Below are 16,345 nucleotides of genomic sequence, written 5' to 3'. Positions count from 1 at the left end.
GGCTTGCAAAATAGGTGTGCTTCATATTTACAATAGGTACACAATAATATATTATCATAACAAAACCAAAGCAAATAAAAAACAAGAGAACAACCTTTTTAAATACTTTAAGTTTCTTACAATTTTCACAACACTTTTATAAAACAAGAAGAACAGACAGCCATTATTATTATCATCATCGTCATCGTCATCATCATCATCGCCAGTAAATAACTATTTTACAGAACTCCAGTGTCTACAAAGGGTTTGTTTACAACGTGTTTAAAATGGAAGGATACTCATTTTATACTTGGTGATAATCTTGAGAGTAATAAATACATTGATCTGAATTTCAGTTCCTCTTTCTGATGCCAGAAAGCAAACACAAAAAAAGCAGCTAATGAAATGCTTTGTAAGGAATGACGTGCCAGTCAGAACCACAACACCATCTCTCCGGCAGCACGTTTCAATGAGGAGGAAAAACAGAAAGTGCACAAAGCATCTTCAATTAGTAATCAGCTTCATCTGAAACGAGGTTGTGTTTATGAGCTTCTCTCCGTATCTCACACAACTGGCAGTCAAATGGGAAACAAACAAACTTACTTCAAACTGAGTTAAAAAGGTTCCCAGAAATGAGCGTACAGCATGGAAACAAGCAAATATTCACGAAACAAAAATCTCTTTCACAAAAAAGGTGCATTAAGCTGTGATTTAAGACATTTACAATGGGAAGAATGCTGTTAGCCTAATAATGGTGCGGATCGATATTGAATACCGGGCAGAACCAAAGCATGGAAGAAACGCATGCAAAAAAACTCACACAAGACAAAAAATACAGACATCCTGATATAAAAGGTCTCTGAGAGACAAAAAAAATCAAAGCCATTTTGAACTAATTTGTCTGCCTGATTTCATCACGAGTGGAGCTCATGGAAGAGTTGGAAGGACTCTAATAAACATACATGTTATTCCTCGGTGAAGGAAAAGGCATTTAAAGGTCCTGTTCAAATGATAAAAAGCATTACTCCATACAAGCAATGTGAGGTATGAGGAGGATACAATTCTATTCGCTGAAATCGGGAAGACACCTTAATCAAAAGGAAGAAGCTTCATGTTGTGAACTGTGTGTGTGCACCGTTGTACCTACAGATGTTTCAAAGAGCAAGAAGGTACAGAAGCACACTGCATCCACAAAAGACAAACAATAGAGACCTTGTTGGTAATTTAGTGGAACTGCAGACCACTGTGGGTACAGTTAAATGTCACTTTTTCTTTTGTTTTTACATTATTTTACAGCAGTAATAGTGGTTGGGTTGGAGCAGATCACCACCTTCTAATACAAGAAAAGAGCTAGAGCTGAGGTGGCATGTGGTGTCCAGACACAGCTAGCAGTCACCGTCAGAGTAAACACACTCTAAGCTAAGCATGTATAAAAGTTCACCCCTGCACAGAACTTTGTCATTGCTGGGAAAGTCGCTATAAAACCCAAAAGACGTGCCGGGCTTCAGGCTTCATTCTGCTGTTGGACTTTTATCATGGACGTCTATGGGGCATTTCAGGAACTGCAGTTTATGACACTTGAGAGAGGATTCCATGAAACCTAACGATAATAAAAACCTCCTCTCTTCTCTTTCATGTGTGCAATCTGCTTCTGTTACAAGGTGCTTTCTGTTCCAGATGAGGGAACAAATTACATCTCCTCCTTCCCACTGCTGCCCCCACTGGCCAGACACAGTAATAGGCCGTCAATCATCAGCTCACTCAACATTTTTCCTTGCCTGTTAGTTTGATGTTTTTTTTTTCTCCTGATCACACTGTGCACACAACTGGCTCAGATCAAAGAGCAGCTTCAAAGCTGGAGCAGGAAACTAGAGCTAAAGGGGGTTCTCTCTCTTTCTACCTCTCCATCGCTCCTCATTTCTCGACACTTCTCTTCAAACAGCTCAGTGGAGCCGAGCGCTGTGCCTGAGCCAGGCCGTACCCTCTTCACCTTTTCCTTTTTACTTTATCTCAGCTGAAAGCCAGGGCCAGGTATCACCGACACACCGCTGGGCTCTGCAGCACTGAAAGGACTGCGCGCTAGTCGAGGACTAATAAGATCAGGAACACTAAGCAGGTGGGTATCTAAGGCCACAGAGAAAAGAAGCACCTTTAACCCACCTTTACCATGCTCTCAACACACGTTTCAGTATTACTGTACAAACTTTTAATACAACCTATTTTCAAGTACTTGATGTAAACAACAAGCAAACGTATATATATCTTGGAAGAAACTGAAAAATCCAGAGGATGGAATCTACAGTTTGTCGTCATCCAGCTGAAGCCTGGATATCAGCCTTCACAGCTTTGAGACCGTTTGGTTTAAGTCAGGAGATGCATCCTCACAACATAAAACATCATTCATGTTTATGTGTTTTCATCTTCACATCCTCAGTGATGTCTCGTACCATCAAATCTCACCATTCCAGTAATCAGAGCTTCATTTTGTTTTCTTTGCTTCCCCCCACGTAAAGCATAAACCGACTGCGACACATTACTGGAGGATTGGAAACACCAGAATCTTTTGGCACTTAAGTCGAGCTAGGCTCCATGCTCGACTTGTTATTATCTGTGTGAAGACATAGGTGGTGGTTGGGTAAGATCTCCCATTAACTGGCCTAAACTAAAAGCAGGTATGAATCATTGGCACTTGATTAAAATCAAAGATGGACCCTTCAACGCTTCTGATGTGTGACAGCATGCATGCAGAGTTCACACACTCCTCCCACAGACACACGGATATACAACTGCAGCTGCACACGCTGTATGTTATAGACTGCGGAGTAACAGCACTGACAGCCGCACACACACACACACACACACTCTGGTAAAAAAGGTTGAATAATGCTTGGGAAGCAGCTGGATGGACAGAATGGAGTTCTTCACATGACGAGCTACTGCAAATATCTATGGAGCTCAGTTCAACTGAGCCAATTCCTGTTGCAAAAAGACAAACAAACATACAAACAAATAAAAAAAAAACATTTGTACATTCACATACAATGATTGGCAAGTATCAACCTAACATACACAGATGACCCAACTGCTGAAGGAGCACCAGTGAGTGATGCTGATCTGAGGTCACCGCGTACACTATATATTTATCTCCATCATCCTCGTGTTTAGGTGCAAGCATGCTGGCTGAACTGTGACCACCACAAGCTGGAGTCCCGTTGACTGGATGAGCACAAGTTTCATGGTTTCCTGTACACTTCAGATGAAACAAAAGAGCAGAAGTTCTGTCCGTGTGAAGCTTCAGTCCGAGGAGGGAAGGAGTGAGAGAAGACGCCGACCATATAGCGCTATTCTACCTTTATACAGCAACACTTCTGGGATCCTGGGTGGATATTTTTAACTGCAACTGATAATATTCGAATGTACAAAGTACAAAAATAAAATCTGAATGCAATCTCAGCTCTCCGACGTGAGATCGGCTCCTCTGCGTCTCGCCTCTCTGTTTCACACTCACACATGTGAGTTCTGAGAAGAGAATAAATCTGTTTCTCCATTTGCTCTCAGTCTTGCAGGAGTCTTCCTCAATATGATACACACACACACACACTCATGCATACACACACACGCAATGTACAATTTCCTGTCAAACAGAGATAATGTCTTTTGAGCGAAAAATAAATAAAATACAAGCCATGTTGGTGCCTTCTCTGCTGATGCAGCGTGCTGTAACGCCGCCATCGGCTCCGGCTGCAGGGCCTTTGTGTCAGTCTGTGGGCTCCTCAGCTGGCTCCGTCATGGAAGGAGGTGGGAGAATTAAAATAGATGTTTGTCTGTAGATACAGAGGTCCCAGGTCTGGTTCGTGGTCGCAGCTTCCACGATGAGAGGTAAGTAATGTGAGACCTTTTTAGAGACTGTGGTCCCCTCTCTCGTTCAGTAGGGGTCACTCTCAGCTCTCCAGGGACATGGCAGAGATAAGCTGCTCCACCTTGTAGCCTAACCTCTGCTTCCTCGCCTGCTCGTCCTGCTCCAAGGCCGATGTGATCTGAACGTGAACAAAAAAAAAGGTCAATTGCACGACTGCTATCTGTGTTTCTACATAGAGCAGAGAATCGCAGGTTTCTACATGGACGCAGCATGAAACAAAGAGAAAAGAATTACATCACCGCCTTTGTGTCTGTGTGAAATATTTGTGCATTAGCCTTTCCCTGTTTTATCTTCTAAGCCTCATCTTTTAAATTTGGCATTTGTCAAGTGGGGTTCAAAAGGCATTCAGACAGGCTCTCCTCTGCGTTCTCTCATCTAGTGTCTGCCTGCCAGGATGAATTTGTGTCAGAGTGACACCAACATACATAGCGAGGGCCCTTCATAAGAATACAAAACCGCAGCAGCTCTGGAATATGAGAAATGCCTTCATTATTTTTGATATGTATCCAAATGCTGTGACGCATCTTAAGACATGCTTTGCCGCTGTGTATCTATTTGCTACAGTAGACTAACACTAGAATGCAGCTCTTCCATTAATAATTGATATTTCAAACAAAATAATTCATTGACCCGTCTTATGCAATGTGTAATTTAACATATTCTGAGGTAAGTGATGAATAAAAAATGAATATGGGAGAAAAAATGTCCGCCACAATGTAGCGTTTATCCACGCTGAGTCTCATTCAGATTACGACAGAGGAAGTGTTTTTCCGCCTCTCATTGTCAGAAGTTGACTCTCTAAAAATACATCAGGACTACATTCACCTTTATTTGCGGCCCATCCTGATGCAGAACACAGCCTCTGTCTGCCCACCTACCATCTTCCACTCATCTGCTTAAGTGCTCTTAAAGGCTGGCAGCTACACACATAACGCTTCTTCCTCCTCATTGGGCCTGATAGCAATCTATTATTAATCTCCAGGCCCGTATGCAGGTGCAGCTCCCGCTGCAATCTCCCAAATCCATTTAAGTAGGCTGCGGCAGCTCCGGCCCGGTTAGTCCGACACACACACACACAGCCCTTTTGTGAAGGGCCGAGTAAGAATGAACAAGCGTTAATGGTGCTCATATGCACCTCACTCTGCTACATACTGCAGGAGTGATGGCTTACGTGTGTCTGCATATGTCTCTATGCATGTGTGTATCAGACAACTGCAGAGCCAGCGAAAGAGTGTGAGAGATTCATGGAGTGCGAAGTGGAAGCTGACTGGATAATGGTTTAAAAAAGGGGGGGACGGTGCAGAAAGGAAGGTGAGAGACAGTAAGGGAAGGAGAGAGAGAGAGAGAGAGAGAGACTGTGGTCCAACGTAAAGGTCAGTCTAAAGCTTCCCAGAGGAGGAACTGACATTAGAAGCAGAATGTCTCCATAAATGCTCTCTCTTTCTCCTCTATCTTCCTCCTGCCTCTTTTTTTCCTCACTTCCTGTAATCTGTGTGTGTGCATGTGTGTGTGAATGTGTGTGTTGCCTGCTCATGAGAATCCTATATAACAGATAGCACACTCTAACTCAGCACGGGCCAAAGAACAGAGCGGCATGCTGAGAGCTTGTAGACATTCACTTTCTTCTCTGCAGATCAGACACTCTGCCTTGTTAAGCGCAGGTCTCACTGGACCTCTGGGCTTCGGGGAAGTCTACTGAACACTCTGAGCTGACCTCACTAACCTTTGCCAGTTATGAAGAGTCTCTGGAAATGCCAAGGGCAAGATATATATGTACGTTAAAAAGTATGGTGCGAATTTGCGGCTCTCCTTTCTTCAAATTACGCTCGCAATCTGCCTGTAATTAGTGGCTGATTTACTTAGGCAGCAGCTCATTACGCAATCAGTGCCTGGGACTGCCCTCCAGGTAAAATCTGCAAGTGAAGGAGCTCTGTGTGTCGCTCAGAGGAGGGATCTGTGTGAAGCTAAAATTGTGCTGCACCGAAATATTTAATAATGAAAAAAAAAACAACATTCCAAAGATGTGTAATAAGGCCACAGTTCATTTACGTACACCTGAGAAATGTAATAATATATTATCATAATTAACAGCTGCACCAGTGGGGGCTGGGGATGCCTTGATATGGGTGATGTTTCAACCAAATACTGAAGCAAATTTAATTAGCAAAAGCTCATATTTTCTCATTCTCTCATTCATTAATGTTACAAAGTAGCAATAATAGTATTCTTTTATAATTGCTCTTCTTTTCTATTCATTAGGCTGCAGCTAGGAGACGACCGGCTCTTTTAATACCCTTGTTATTCATGTCAGAATATTTATGCAGAATGTGCAATCAACCAGTCTTTCTGCAGTGGATGTAGATTTTACCTGGTGTATATATATATATACACACAACTGTTCCACAGACACAGAATGCCTCAGAAAAGGTTTGTTGTGACTTCAGGCATCACTGACCTCCTCGCTGTATTTGCGGACGTACGAGTAGATCTCATTGAGAGCGCTGAGCATGTTGAACTCTGTGGAGTGGAGTCTGGCCTGTTCTGCCAAATAGGCGTTCATGTCCTGGTCGCTAATGGCTGGCAGCCGGTTGATGTCAGCGTAGTACCTGGGGATGCAGACATTTAGCATCACTTCACTGAATCAATGTTGTAGTTTAACTGAAGCCTACATTTGAAGACATGATAACAGTAACAGAAAATGAGAATTATGAATCAATTTCCCAGAAGATCCCAGTTTTTATTGTAAGAGGATACAAGAGAGATGTGATAGAGGCGTAGAAAGCTCCCTACCTCTCTACCCAGCTCTTGTAATTGGGGATATCTTTTGCGTAGAGCAGCTTATTTGATGGTGAGTCTTTGCCCAGGCGGTGCTCTGAAGTGGAGCAGGAATCCATAAAGGTCTGAGCTACTACAGACAGACAGGCGTCCGTGATGCTGCTCTTATGGATGTCAAACACAAACTGCGGGTTCTTGATCACGTTCACCCAGAAACGCAGGGGTAGGCTGGAAAACAGCGGCAAAGAGATCAGTCAAGCTGAATTTAGGTGCAGTACAGGCGCTGTTACCTTCATGTCTTCAAACGAAGACTCTTACCAATTGCTTTTCCATGTGTGGCGTACGTCTGTGTCATGAATTCCATGTTTGTCTGCTTGCTCATCCAGGAAGTCAAACATGTATTTGATGGCGAGGGGTAGAGTGCTCCCTCGGTGCACTGTGCTGAACAACGTCTCAAACAAATCGTCGACAAATTTTTGTAAAGTACCCTGGAAGAAGAACAAGAGTACACTAAGATTAGCAACACATGGGCCCACAGGTAACACCACTCGAAGCAACAACATGGACCAATGCACTTTGATGTACCTTAGTAGCTAGCAGCCGGGTTAGATAAATCTCAGAGACCATCTTGCTACCGCGATCGCCTTCTTTCTGGTCTCCGTGTTCGTGGTTTTTCACCAGGTGCCACACCTTCACGCCACTTTCTAGATCAGGGGTGATCATGGGAGCCCGGGAGCGCAGGCTGTCAGGACTTCCGGTGTAGCGGAACGAAGAGTCTGTCCAGGGGAAGAAAAAAAAAAGAGAGGAACGGGATTATCAGACTGACTGTAAATCATCTCATGTAAAATGGAGCCATGCTGTACAACTGCCAAGTAACGAAAGGCAGAGGATGCTGTGGTGAATCCTACATAAGAAACACATGTGGGATTTTGTGTGCAGGACAGAACACACTCTCCATCTTTATTCCTTTGTTTATTTGCTGTTTAATTCTTCTCTCTCTGTCATGAATTGTTTCATAATGATTTGCTTTTCATGTCACTCATCAGTCCTCCTCTCTTCCTTATATAATCCCCCCTCATGGCTGTGTCTGGCACCACTTAAAAGCATCGTAATTGGCTCCTTCCTGTCACATTTTGCCAACTCTATGTTGAAAACATCCTTGTCACAGCCTAATCAATGCATCAAAAGATCCCTAATCTGGTAAGTGCTGCAGTCACCGTCCTTCATCCATACATCCCCCCCTCCTCTGCCTCCTTGCTCTTCACTCACTTGGAATGATGCTGGTCTCAGTTTCTCTAATTAGCCGGCATCCATTCATGGCAGCTGACTCTCTGGGGATTCAGGATCTGAGGATACCAGAAAGGATCTCTCTCACCTGGCTTCAAAGGCCGAGCTGAGCAACAAAGCATTGGCTGCCAATGAAGCCACTTATACCTTTCAAATAAGACCAGAACTGCACCTCTGGAGCAGCCACTAGGGACAGGAGGGGGTTGAATATTTGTGCCTGTGCGCAGAAGTGGATTGAGATCCCAAATCCCATCTTAATCCAGTCACTGGATTTTACTGCTCTACTATTCCCTCATACCCTCCGTCCTCTCTGCACCCCCTGAGCTTTCTCCTAACTCTCCTGACACCAAGCAGCGACCTGCAGCTCTTCCCCCTTTTCACTGCAATCCACCGGCTCAGCCACAGTCTGTAGGGGAGCGTGTTCAGCCCGATTTTAAAAGCTAGGGGTGGGGGGACCGGCAGCGTAAATTGAGTCAAGATGCTAAGTGTTGAACGTGAAATTGGTATGAATCCATCAGCAGGTGTCGAGGTGCAGCTGTGCCTGCTGTGCCAACCCGTGATTGATGAGGGCCGAGCTCATGCCAGCAGCGCCTCTGCTTTCTATGCCATGCACATTCAACTCCAGCGCCTCAGCAGCAGAACACATCCCTTTAAGCAGAAATTTGAAATACATCACTCTCTCTAGGAGAACATTGCACATTAGGCACTGATATGAAATATCTAAGGGATGTTTCTTGTCTTTGTTGTATTAGCAGTTTCACTTTGTGTCAGTTGTTGTCATTTTCCTGGCTCCTCGCAGCCTTTAGTTTTGTTTTTGAGGAAAGTAATGAGTGCTTTGCAATCCTTTAAAGGTCATCAAAGATAGTCTTGTTGCTGAAAATGTCACTTCACTTCATGTTACAGCACATACACTGATGATAAAGGCAGTGTATTCACAGGTTCACACTGTTTCAAACCTTAATTTCTTGTCTGGAGTAAGAATGCTTTTAGCTCCTTTTTTTGTATTAAGACAAGTTGAAAGGCAAAGTTCACCTTCTATTCCACAGTCCTGATAACTGGCTATGCTCACTTATCTTCTTCTGTTTGTGTGAAGTATCATTCACACAGAATAATTAGCAATCACAAGTTGCTTGGTGCTGCTGTGTGTCTGGCAGTGGACCAGTTTTGGCACCCAGCAGCACAAACTGCAAGCGCAGCTAGAGTACGTGTGTGCATATGTACAGCATGCAGCTCGAAGTGGCCTTTACCATACACACATTATATACATTATATTTTCTCTCTCTCTGTTCTTTCCATGCACCATTCAACAGAGTCTGAACCTGAAGTGTAAGGCAAACTGCAGCACACAGTTGGAAAGAAAAGAAAAAAAACTTCTGCAGCAGAAATAAAAGCAGACCATTGCTTTGGGGAGAGTGGGTTTGGCTTTGTTCATATCCAAACTAAACTTTGATGTGTCTCTGTGGCAACAAGAGCAAAAGGCTTATATCTACATGGAACTGTTGAATAAACCTGTAACGTCAGGAGCAGCACCACCTTATTTGGGACGAAGTATGTACGTACGTCAGTTCTACAGCTCATGTTTGTCAAATGTTTGTCACAAAAGTGAAAAGAGAGAGGGAAAAAACATTTTTAGAAAGAGTGCAGATCCAGGAGTGGGACCCTGTTCCACCCTACATGATGTCCTGGAATCCAAGATGAAACATCCTCACGTGACGGCCACGTTGGGGATCTTTTATATGTGTAGCACAAATCAGACAGGAAATATAAAACCTGTCTCCTGCCACTGGCCAGTGTACGACTTGGGACGGGACTTTCTGCCGCGCTGCTGTGAACGCAGCCTTTGAAAGCTGCAGCTTCTGAAGTGAGGACTAAGACATACAAACAGCACTCTGACTCACCGTATCTGCTGATGGAGGCGCGTGATATGCTGGCTGAGGACGGGATGTTGTACGATGAGGTCTGCTTGGGCACCAAAGCCACCACGCAGCGGTCTGACACCTGTGTGAAGGAGGCAGAAAAAAGTCCATTATGTCTTTATCCCATCTATTCCTGAAGCGATGCTTCAGCATTCCCGCTTTTAAAAATCCACCTTGGGACACCAGATGTAACCACCCACTGTTTTCACGTGTAACATTTATGTGGAACAAATATTTCATACCAAGGAGACTACATAAGGGAATGTAAGGCCCTGAGTGAATAATCCTGTGAGCAAAACATATCACAAACCCCTCCATCCCTCGCTGTCATATCTGTGCTGCCTGCTGCTCTGTGCCGCAGCCCTGTGGCTTTTTTTCCCCCTAGCTGAGCAGAGTGCTGTGGCTGCATGATGGCTGTACTCAACATGACTGTCATTGTCATCCCCTTCACAAACCTTAGAGACATGATGTAAGCTTTGGAACAGGGATAAGATGCTAAAAGAAAGAGAAAGGAAGAGGGACGATGAGACTGTCAGAAGGAGCGAGACGGAGAGTAGAGTAGAGTAGAAAGCTGAGCGTCTGATCTCGTGTACACTTCACACCCTTTTAAAAAAAAGGACACAGGTATAATAATAGCAATAGAGCAGCAGAGAGTCAAAGAAAAGAGGATGTGTAAAAGATGTTGTGTCATAAAAACAAGAGACAGACACTGGGGTTAATCCTTTCTCCCCCTCTGTGGTTTATATTTACACCCTGTGAGGAAACATTAGGAAGCATCTGTTTGATGGAGGTCTCATTCAGGGTTCAAACATGCTAATTAATAAATCACAAAATGTTTTTTTAATACAATTAACCTTTAAAATGCTACTACTGTGTTTGTATAACAACCAGCATGGCTTGGAAAATATGAAACAAAACTTGTGGTTTCTGAAAAACCAAAACAACAAACAGCTTGTTGGCTGGCATTTCCAGCTCACCCCGAGGAGGGATTTCTGCTTCAGACCCGGCGAAGACAAACTGATGAGCCTCCAGTGGAGAAATAAACAACAGGCAAATGCCAGGCTTCGAAAGGAATACCTCAAAGAATCTATAGAAAAACAGAACAGTATTCTTCTCATTTCCTTTAGTGGGAATGGGCTCTTTTCCAGCCTCTTGTTTGGAGAATAAGCTGCTGGATGTTGGGATGGGCATTTACAGAGTCGGTCCTGGAGAGTCGGCTTCCTCTCATCCTCACCCTGTTTCTCTCACTCTTCTCAAACTAATCTCAGCTGTGCTATTAGTTGGAGTTGCCATCTGGCCTCTACTGGCCACGCTGGAGAGACACTTGAAACTGGGGATGAAATCTGAAGGAATCCTCTTAAAGACGCAGCTCAGGAGCTCATGGCTCTTGGAGGGAAATGAAAAATGGGCTTCCTCACCCCCACTCCCGACCAAACGTCTTTGTCCGTGCTCCCTCGCCCTTTTTTCTCATTTGTCTCTATACTTTCCTAAACTTAATTTCTACAGCCTCTCCATCCCGTAGCCTCCTCTTGGCTGACGATGCATTGACCTACTAATAGTCCGGAGTTCCGTGAAGTTACCACCGCTATTCCAGTGATACATTTTCTCCTGGGAGCGTGAAATAGCCTCTCTGCTGCCTCCCCCTCTTCCTTAACGTCTCCCTCCATCTCTCTCTCTCTTTCCTCTCTGCTTTTTACCTCTGACAGAGAGGCTAGAGCAGAGATGGGTCCTTGTGATAGGAGTAAATGATTGAAGGCGTGCAGATTCGCCCTTCAGGGATAATCCAGTGTGGGGCTGATAGTGGGCAGGTGTGATAAGGGCTGTGGGCCCCGCCTGTGATAAGACCTTCCATTAGACAGTGCAGAGTCGACCAGACAGCAGAGTGTGGTCATCCTCTATCTTTCTTTTCTCATTCCTGCCCACACAGCCCACTGCTCTGGTCCTAGCCTGTTTCCCCTTGATGTCTCATCTCTCCTGGACTTGTGCCCTCAGATCATGATGCTTATCATACTTTCTGGCTCTGCCCAGTAGGCTGGAAACACAAACTGTGCATATGTGCAATTACTGTCAGAACTGACAGTGTATGATAATGACTTTCTCTTGGGGGGGGTCACAGAGGCTCTTTGCAAAACTTTATAATATAATTTAAGGTGGAATAGAATCCATGAAATGTGTCATTGAACAATCATTGTCACTGAACAACCAGATGCTAGTTCTGGGCTGGTTTAAACTGACACAACAGATGGTTTGTTCCACGGAACCATCTGGGAGGTCGCCCTACAAAACTGTTTGGAAAGGACAGGAGATTGCAGAAGAATACTCGGCGGGTGATTGGACGAGCCATCTGTCAGTCATCATCTATCAAGTACATGAGGAAGTAGCAGTCAGCGTGCACACAAACAGCCAAACACTTGCTGTTGCCATTGCAGAAATCTGCTTTCAGATAAGACCCCCAGCTTGAAGACACCCCTCAAACTGCCCTGGTGGAAAATGGGCAGTTCTTACAAGCTCTCTGGCTGGTGCTCTCCGAAATCTGAACCAAGTTGCAGCAAATCTTCACTGGGTGTATGTTCAGATTTACAACACAGACCAGAGCCAAGACAGCCACTGCATTAGATTAATGAGCACACAGCAATGTAGTAGTATCCATTGTGTCTGGGGCTGTTGAAAATAGCCCAAAATGCCCCAAGTGATGTCTGCAAGGTGGGTAACAGGATCTAGCTGGCAGGCTCTCCTGGTGTGGTCATCAGTGTCAGCTCTCTCTGTTCCTTCACCGCAGAGGAGAGGACACAGAGAGGGCACCGACAGGAGGATGAAACTTTACAAACTCACTTTACTTTTTACTTGTGCCCCAATAAATGGACGCGGCCTTCAAATATTAAACATCGTCACATTAATGATAATGTCATTTTTTTTCTGCTGCCTTCAAAGTCAGGCTCATGCAGCTGTGGGATCCCAGCGTACTGCCCAGACACTACTCTCAGTCTCACGATGACAGAGACGAGGAAGGTGTGACTATGACAGGGAGGAAGATTAATCAACAAAGAAAGATTCAAATCAGCAATCAGCCAGAAGCTCTCCCATCTCACGAGTCTTTTATCTCAGCTTCTGTGTTTATCTGAGTACGAGCAATGAGGGTATTTTGCTGCGTTTGTGCACACGCATACTTGAACGCGCTTCTTTATCAATGCAAGAAAGAGTGTAAAAGAAAAAAAAACTGAAATAGAGAGAGAAGGCTGAGAGGAGGGGATGTTTTGTCCCCTGACTGTGAATGCATGCAAAGGTGATGAATAAAGATTCTGAACTCACTTTCAATGTGTGCATTTATGTTTTTAATTTCAGCATGGTGGGGAGCTGGAAAGGTGCGCATTTCCATATCCAGGTTGTGTAAACCATTATTTCCCACGTGGCAGGGTAAATAGCCAATGGGGTTTCTTGGGTTGCAGTGAACCCAATGAATTTTAATGCCTCTGTCTGGTCCCTGTACCTCTGCTGTGGGAGAATTAGCAAATACTCAAGGTGATGCTCCTCAGACTCTCTCTGCATATTTCAGATTCCTGCTCCCTCATTTCCTCTTTACCTCTTCCCATTTCTCTCTCCCTCACTCTGGAGAACTAATGAGCTGTGCTTCCTCGTTGTGATGTGCAGCCAGATGTGTTGTCACAGCTGCCAATGCGGTGCCATGGTGTGTGACACAAACGCACACAGGGGCCACTGCCAGCTCATCAAAACAGTAATGATGCAAAAAGTTTCTATGTGGTTCCAGCTACTCTGAACCCCCTCCACCACCACTGACTGCCCAATTCTATCACGCTGTCTCTCTCTCTCTCTTCCCTGCATCTTCCTGCTGTCTGCCGTTATTCTCTCTGAAGTTGCACAGTGTTGGGCTCTACGTTCCATGTGAGGACCCTCAGATCCCTGATCAATAGCAATCTTCAGATCTCTATTGAACAAGCGTATACGTGAAGTGGCCACACGCGTGTTACAGTGTGTCTCGTAACATCTCCCCTGGCTAACGATGGCTGACAGGGAAGGGTGAGTGTGACACAAAGAAAAACAACAGCAGGACCCATTATGGACGTGTGGAAGCAAACATACTGAACTGCTTCATCATGGATGAAAGCACTGAAGAGGTGCTCAGAGCACAACAGAAAGATGAGGAGAGAGGGGAGAAATGAAGAAGAGAGAAGAAGTGGGTGATGTAAACAAGAAAAAATTGTATGTGAGAAAAGTGGAGACAAAGGTAAGAGCCGAAAGGAAGGTGACAAGGGAGGAGAGACAAAGGGGAAAGAAGCTGCGTGGTGCCAAGTGCTGTGTGAAGGACACTGTGATGTGTCCCTTCTTCTAATGACTCCTACATCTGTTAAATGATCCTGTTTGTTCTTTTGGGGCATGAGATCAGATGGACCCCCCTACTGCGAGGGCTTGAGCTTTGCCACCTCATCCCTATTTTCTGCTTCTAGATGGAGCTTTATCTCCTGAACCCCTGGTCCTGGGCCTCTGCTGCAGCTCTGTTTAAGCAGGTAGCCCAGAATCAAACCTCATGCAGTCTTTAAGCAGATGGTCCCCCTTGGTTGACTAATGAGAGCTGGCTGAGCATGCACTGCACAAGATTTATGACCCGCGGAGATGGCTGCCTTCTCATTCTGCCTCGCCTCTTTCTTTCTTTATTCCTTTTACTCCTCTTTATTATTTCCCTCTGGCTTCCTCAAACTCCCTCTTGGTTTTCTTTTCTTCATTTTCAACTTCGACAGCCATAAATTCTACTGAAAAATGTAGAACTCCTCTTGTTCTCAGTTTTCCTCCTATTTAGTCTCTACTGTTCTCTGTGTTAAACAAGGGGCAACAGGTGAGCCTATGGACTCAAATTGTGGGGTGTGAACAGAGGTTCTACACGTGAAGAGACAGAAGCAGGCAGTCACAGTCAGACTAATTGTTGCCGCTGTACGAGAGAGAGAGAGAGAGGAGATGACCGGAGCAAGCTCATCTCTCTGGGGAGGAGAGAGAAGTGTCGGCAGAGATGGCGAGAGTTCATCTCTCCTGCCACCTGTACAGTAATTGTCCTCCGTTCTATGAGTCACTTGGATAACACCAGGCACAGGTATGCAAATGAGGGGCTGAAAATTGGCTACCTAAAAGTCAAGAGCAGGGAACATCAAAGTTTGCCGAGGTACGTGCTACAATTTCCATAACAAAAGCCACAGCAGGAAGTGAACCGAAACCAGACTTTTATTGATAGAAAAAATGTGACGTTTGAGGGTTAATTAAGGAAAACTGGTGAGGGTGTTTACCTGGTAGTGCAGGAGAGCATTGAGTCTCTTCCAGTCATTCTCGATCTTGGTGGTGATGTCTTCATCCTGCAGCACCACGCGAGCCATTCGCCCCTGGCGCCACTCTGATGGAAAACAGACACAAACACATAAATCATAAACAAATGCAAAGTGTGCATCAGTGTGAGAGACAATGAATACAATCTGTAGCTTCAGTGAAGTGGCGTGGCGTCATTTATTCAAACTATCAAGAAGATTTTCAAGGATGCTTCTTGTTTTTCAGGTGATACTCTTCAAGATACTAGAGATTAATACTGCCATTATCTTAGTCACTGTATTTGCATGTTTGCATCAGTTACATGGAGTCTTGTTGTCCAGATAAATTCTGTACTTGTACTTGAGTTTTTCAACTTTCAGTTCTGTCTGTGTTATAACCATATGTCAGCTCCCTCTCCACCCATTGTAAAAAAATGAGGCCAAGATGTCTCACTTAGGTAGAAAAAGCCATTGGCTGTTGACCGTGATGTAGCTTCCTTCTTTTTCTAGCCATCAATAATGAATTAAACATATAAAAAAATGAGAAAATGGTAAATGTAGACATTGAAAATGCCTCCATATTGAAAATGACAACAAGCAAGGAGATTGTGCCATCAACATGTGGCCAATCACATAAAACGTGGCAAATTCACTCGGTAACACTGAAGCATTGACTTAACATGTAGATTACTGGTTTCAACCAGTTATCTTATAGGACATCAGTGGATCTTCATGACACAACGCACACTTTCAAACCTCATCTGCCTTTCTGTCACTGGAATGCCCACTATAGGCACACAACAGAGCAGATAACAGCATTCTGGCTCCCTGCGTGTGTACTCTTCTTTCAGACTTGGATTGACACGCATCTTAATTAAACATTACACATGAACAATGGAAAGACGTATATGTGGGCTGGCTGCACGTTTTAATTGCTACTCGTGTCACATACGCAGCAGTTGGCCCATCATGGTCAGAAAGAGGAGACGAGTGGAGCAGATAAGACAGGATGAGAAAGCCAGCTATGAGAAAATCGCATCCTTTCAAAAGAGAGAGAAAGAAAACAAGGAAGCAGGGGTAACAGGTAGAGGCTACGAGCAGTGGTGGAGGAGGGCAGTGGCTGGCAGGTCATTGTGGGGTAATGAAATGATAATAAGGGTGCT

General features: G+C 44.5%; 1 protein-coding gene across 1 annotated transcript in view; it reads right to left on the bottom strand.

Annotated features, from left to right (window-relative positions):
- Positions 1–16,345, bottom strand: part of plxna2 (plexin A2) — a 106,743-nt gene continuing 90,398 nt past the window's right edge. The window contains 7 exon segments of the mRNA XM_028409518.1: positions 1–4,016; positions 6,354–6,504; positions 6,689–6,901; positions 6,992–7,161; positions 7,259–7,449; positions 9,859–9,958; positions 15,168–15,271. Coding sequence (XP_028265319.1) covers positions 3,921–4,016; positions 6,354–6,504; positions 6,689–6,901; positions 6,992–7,161; positions 7,259–7,449; positions 9,859–9,958; positions 15,168–15,271 — 1,025 coding nt within the window. The 3' untranslated portion in view covers positions 1–3,920.

This window comes from Parambassis ranga, chromosome 7 (assembly GCF_900634625.1).
Source record: "Parambassis ranga chromosome 7, fParRan2.1, whole genome shotgun sequence".
Taxonomy (NCBI): domain Eukaryota; kingdom Metazoa; phylum Chordata; class Actinopteri; family Ambassidae; genus Parambassis; species Parambassis ranga.
This window is presented reverse-complemented; position numbering and strand designations above follow the sequence as displayed.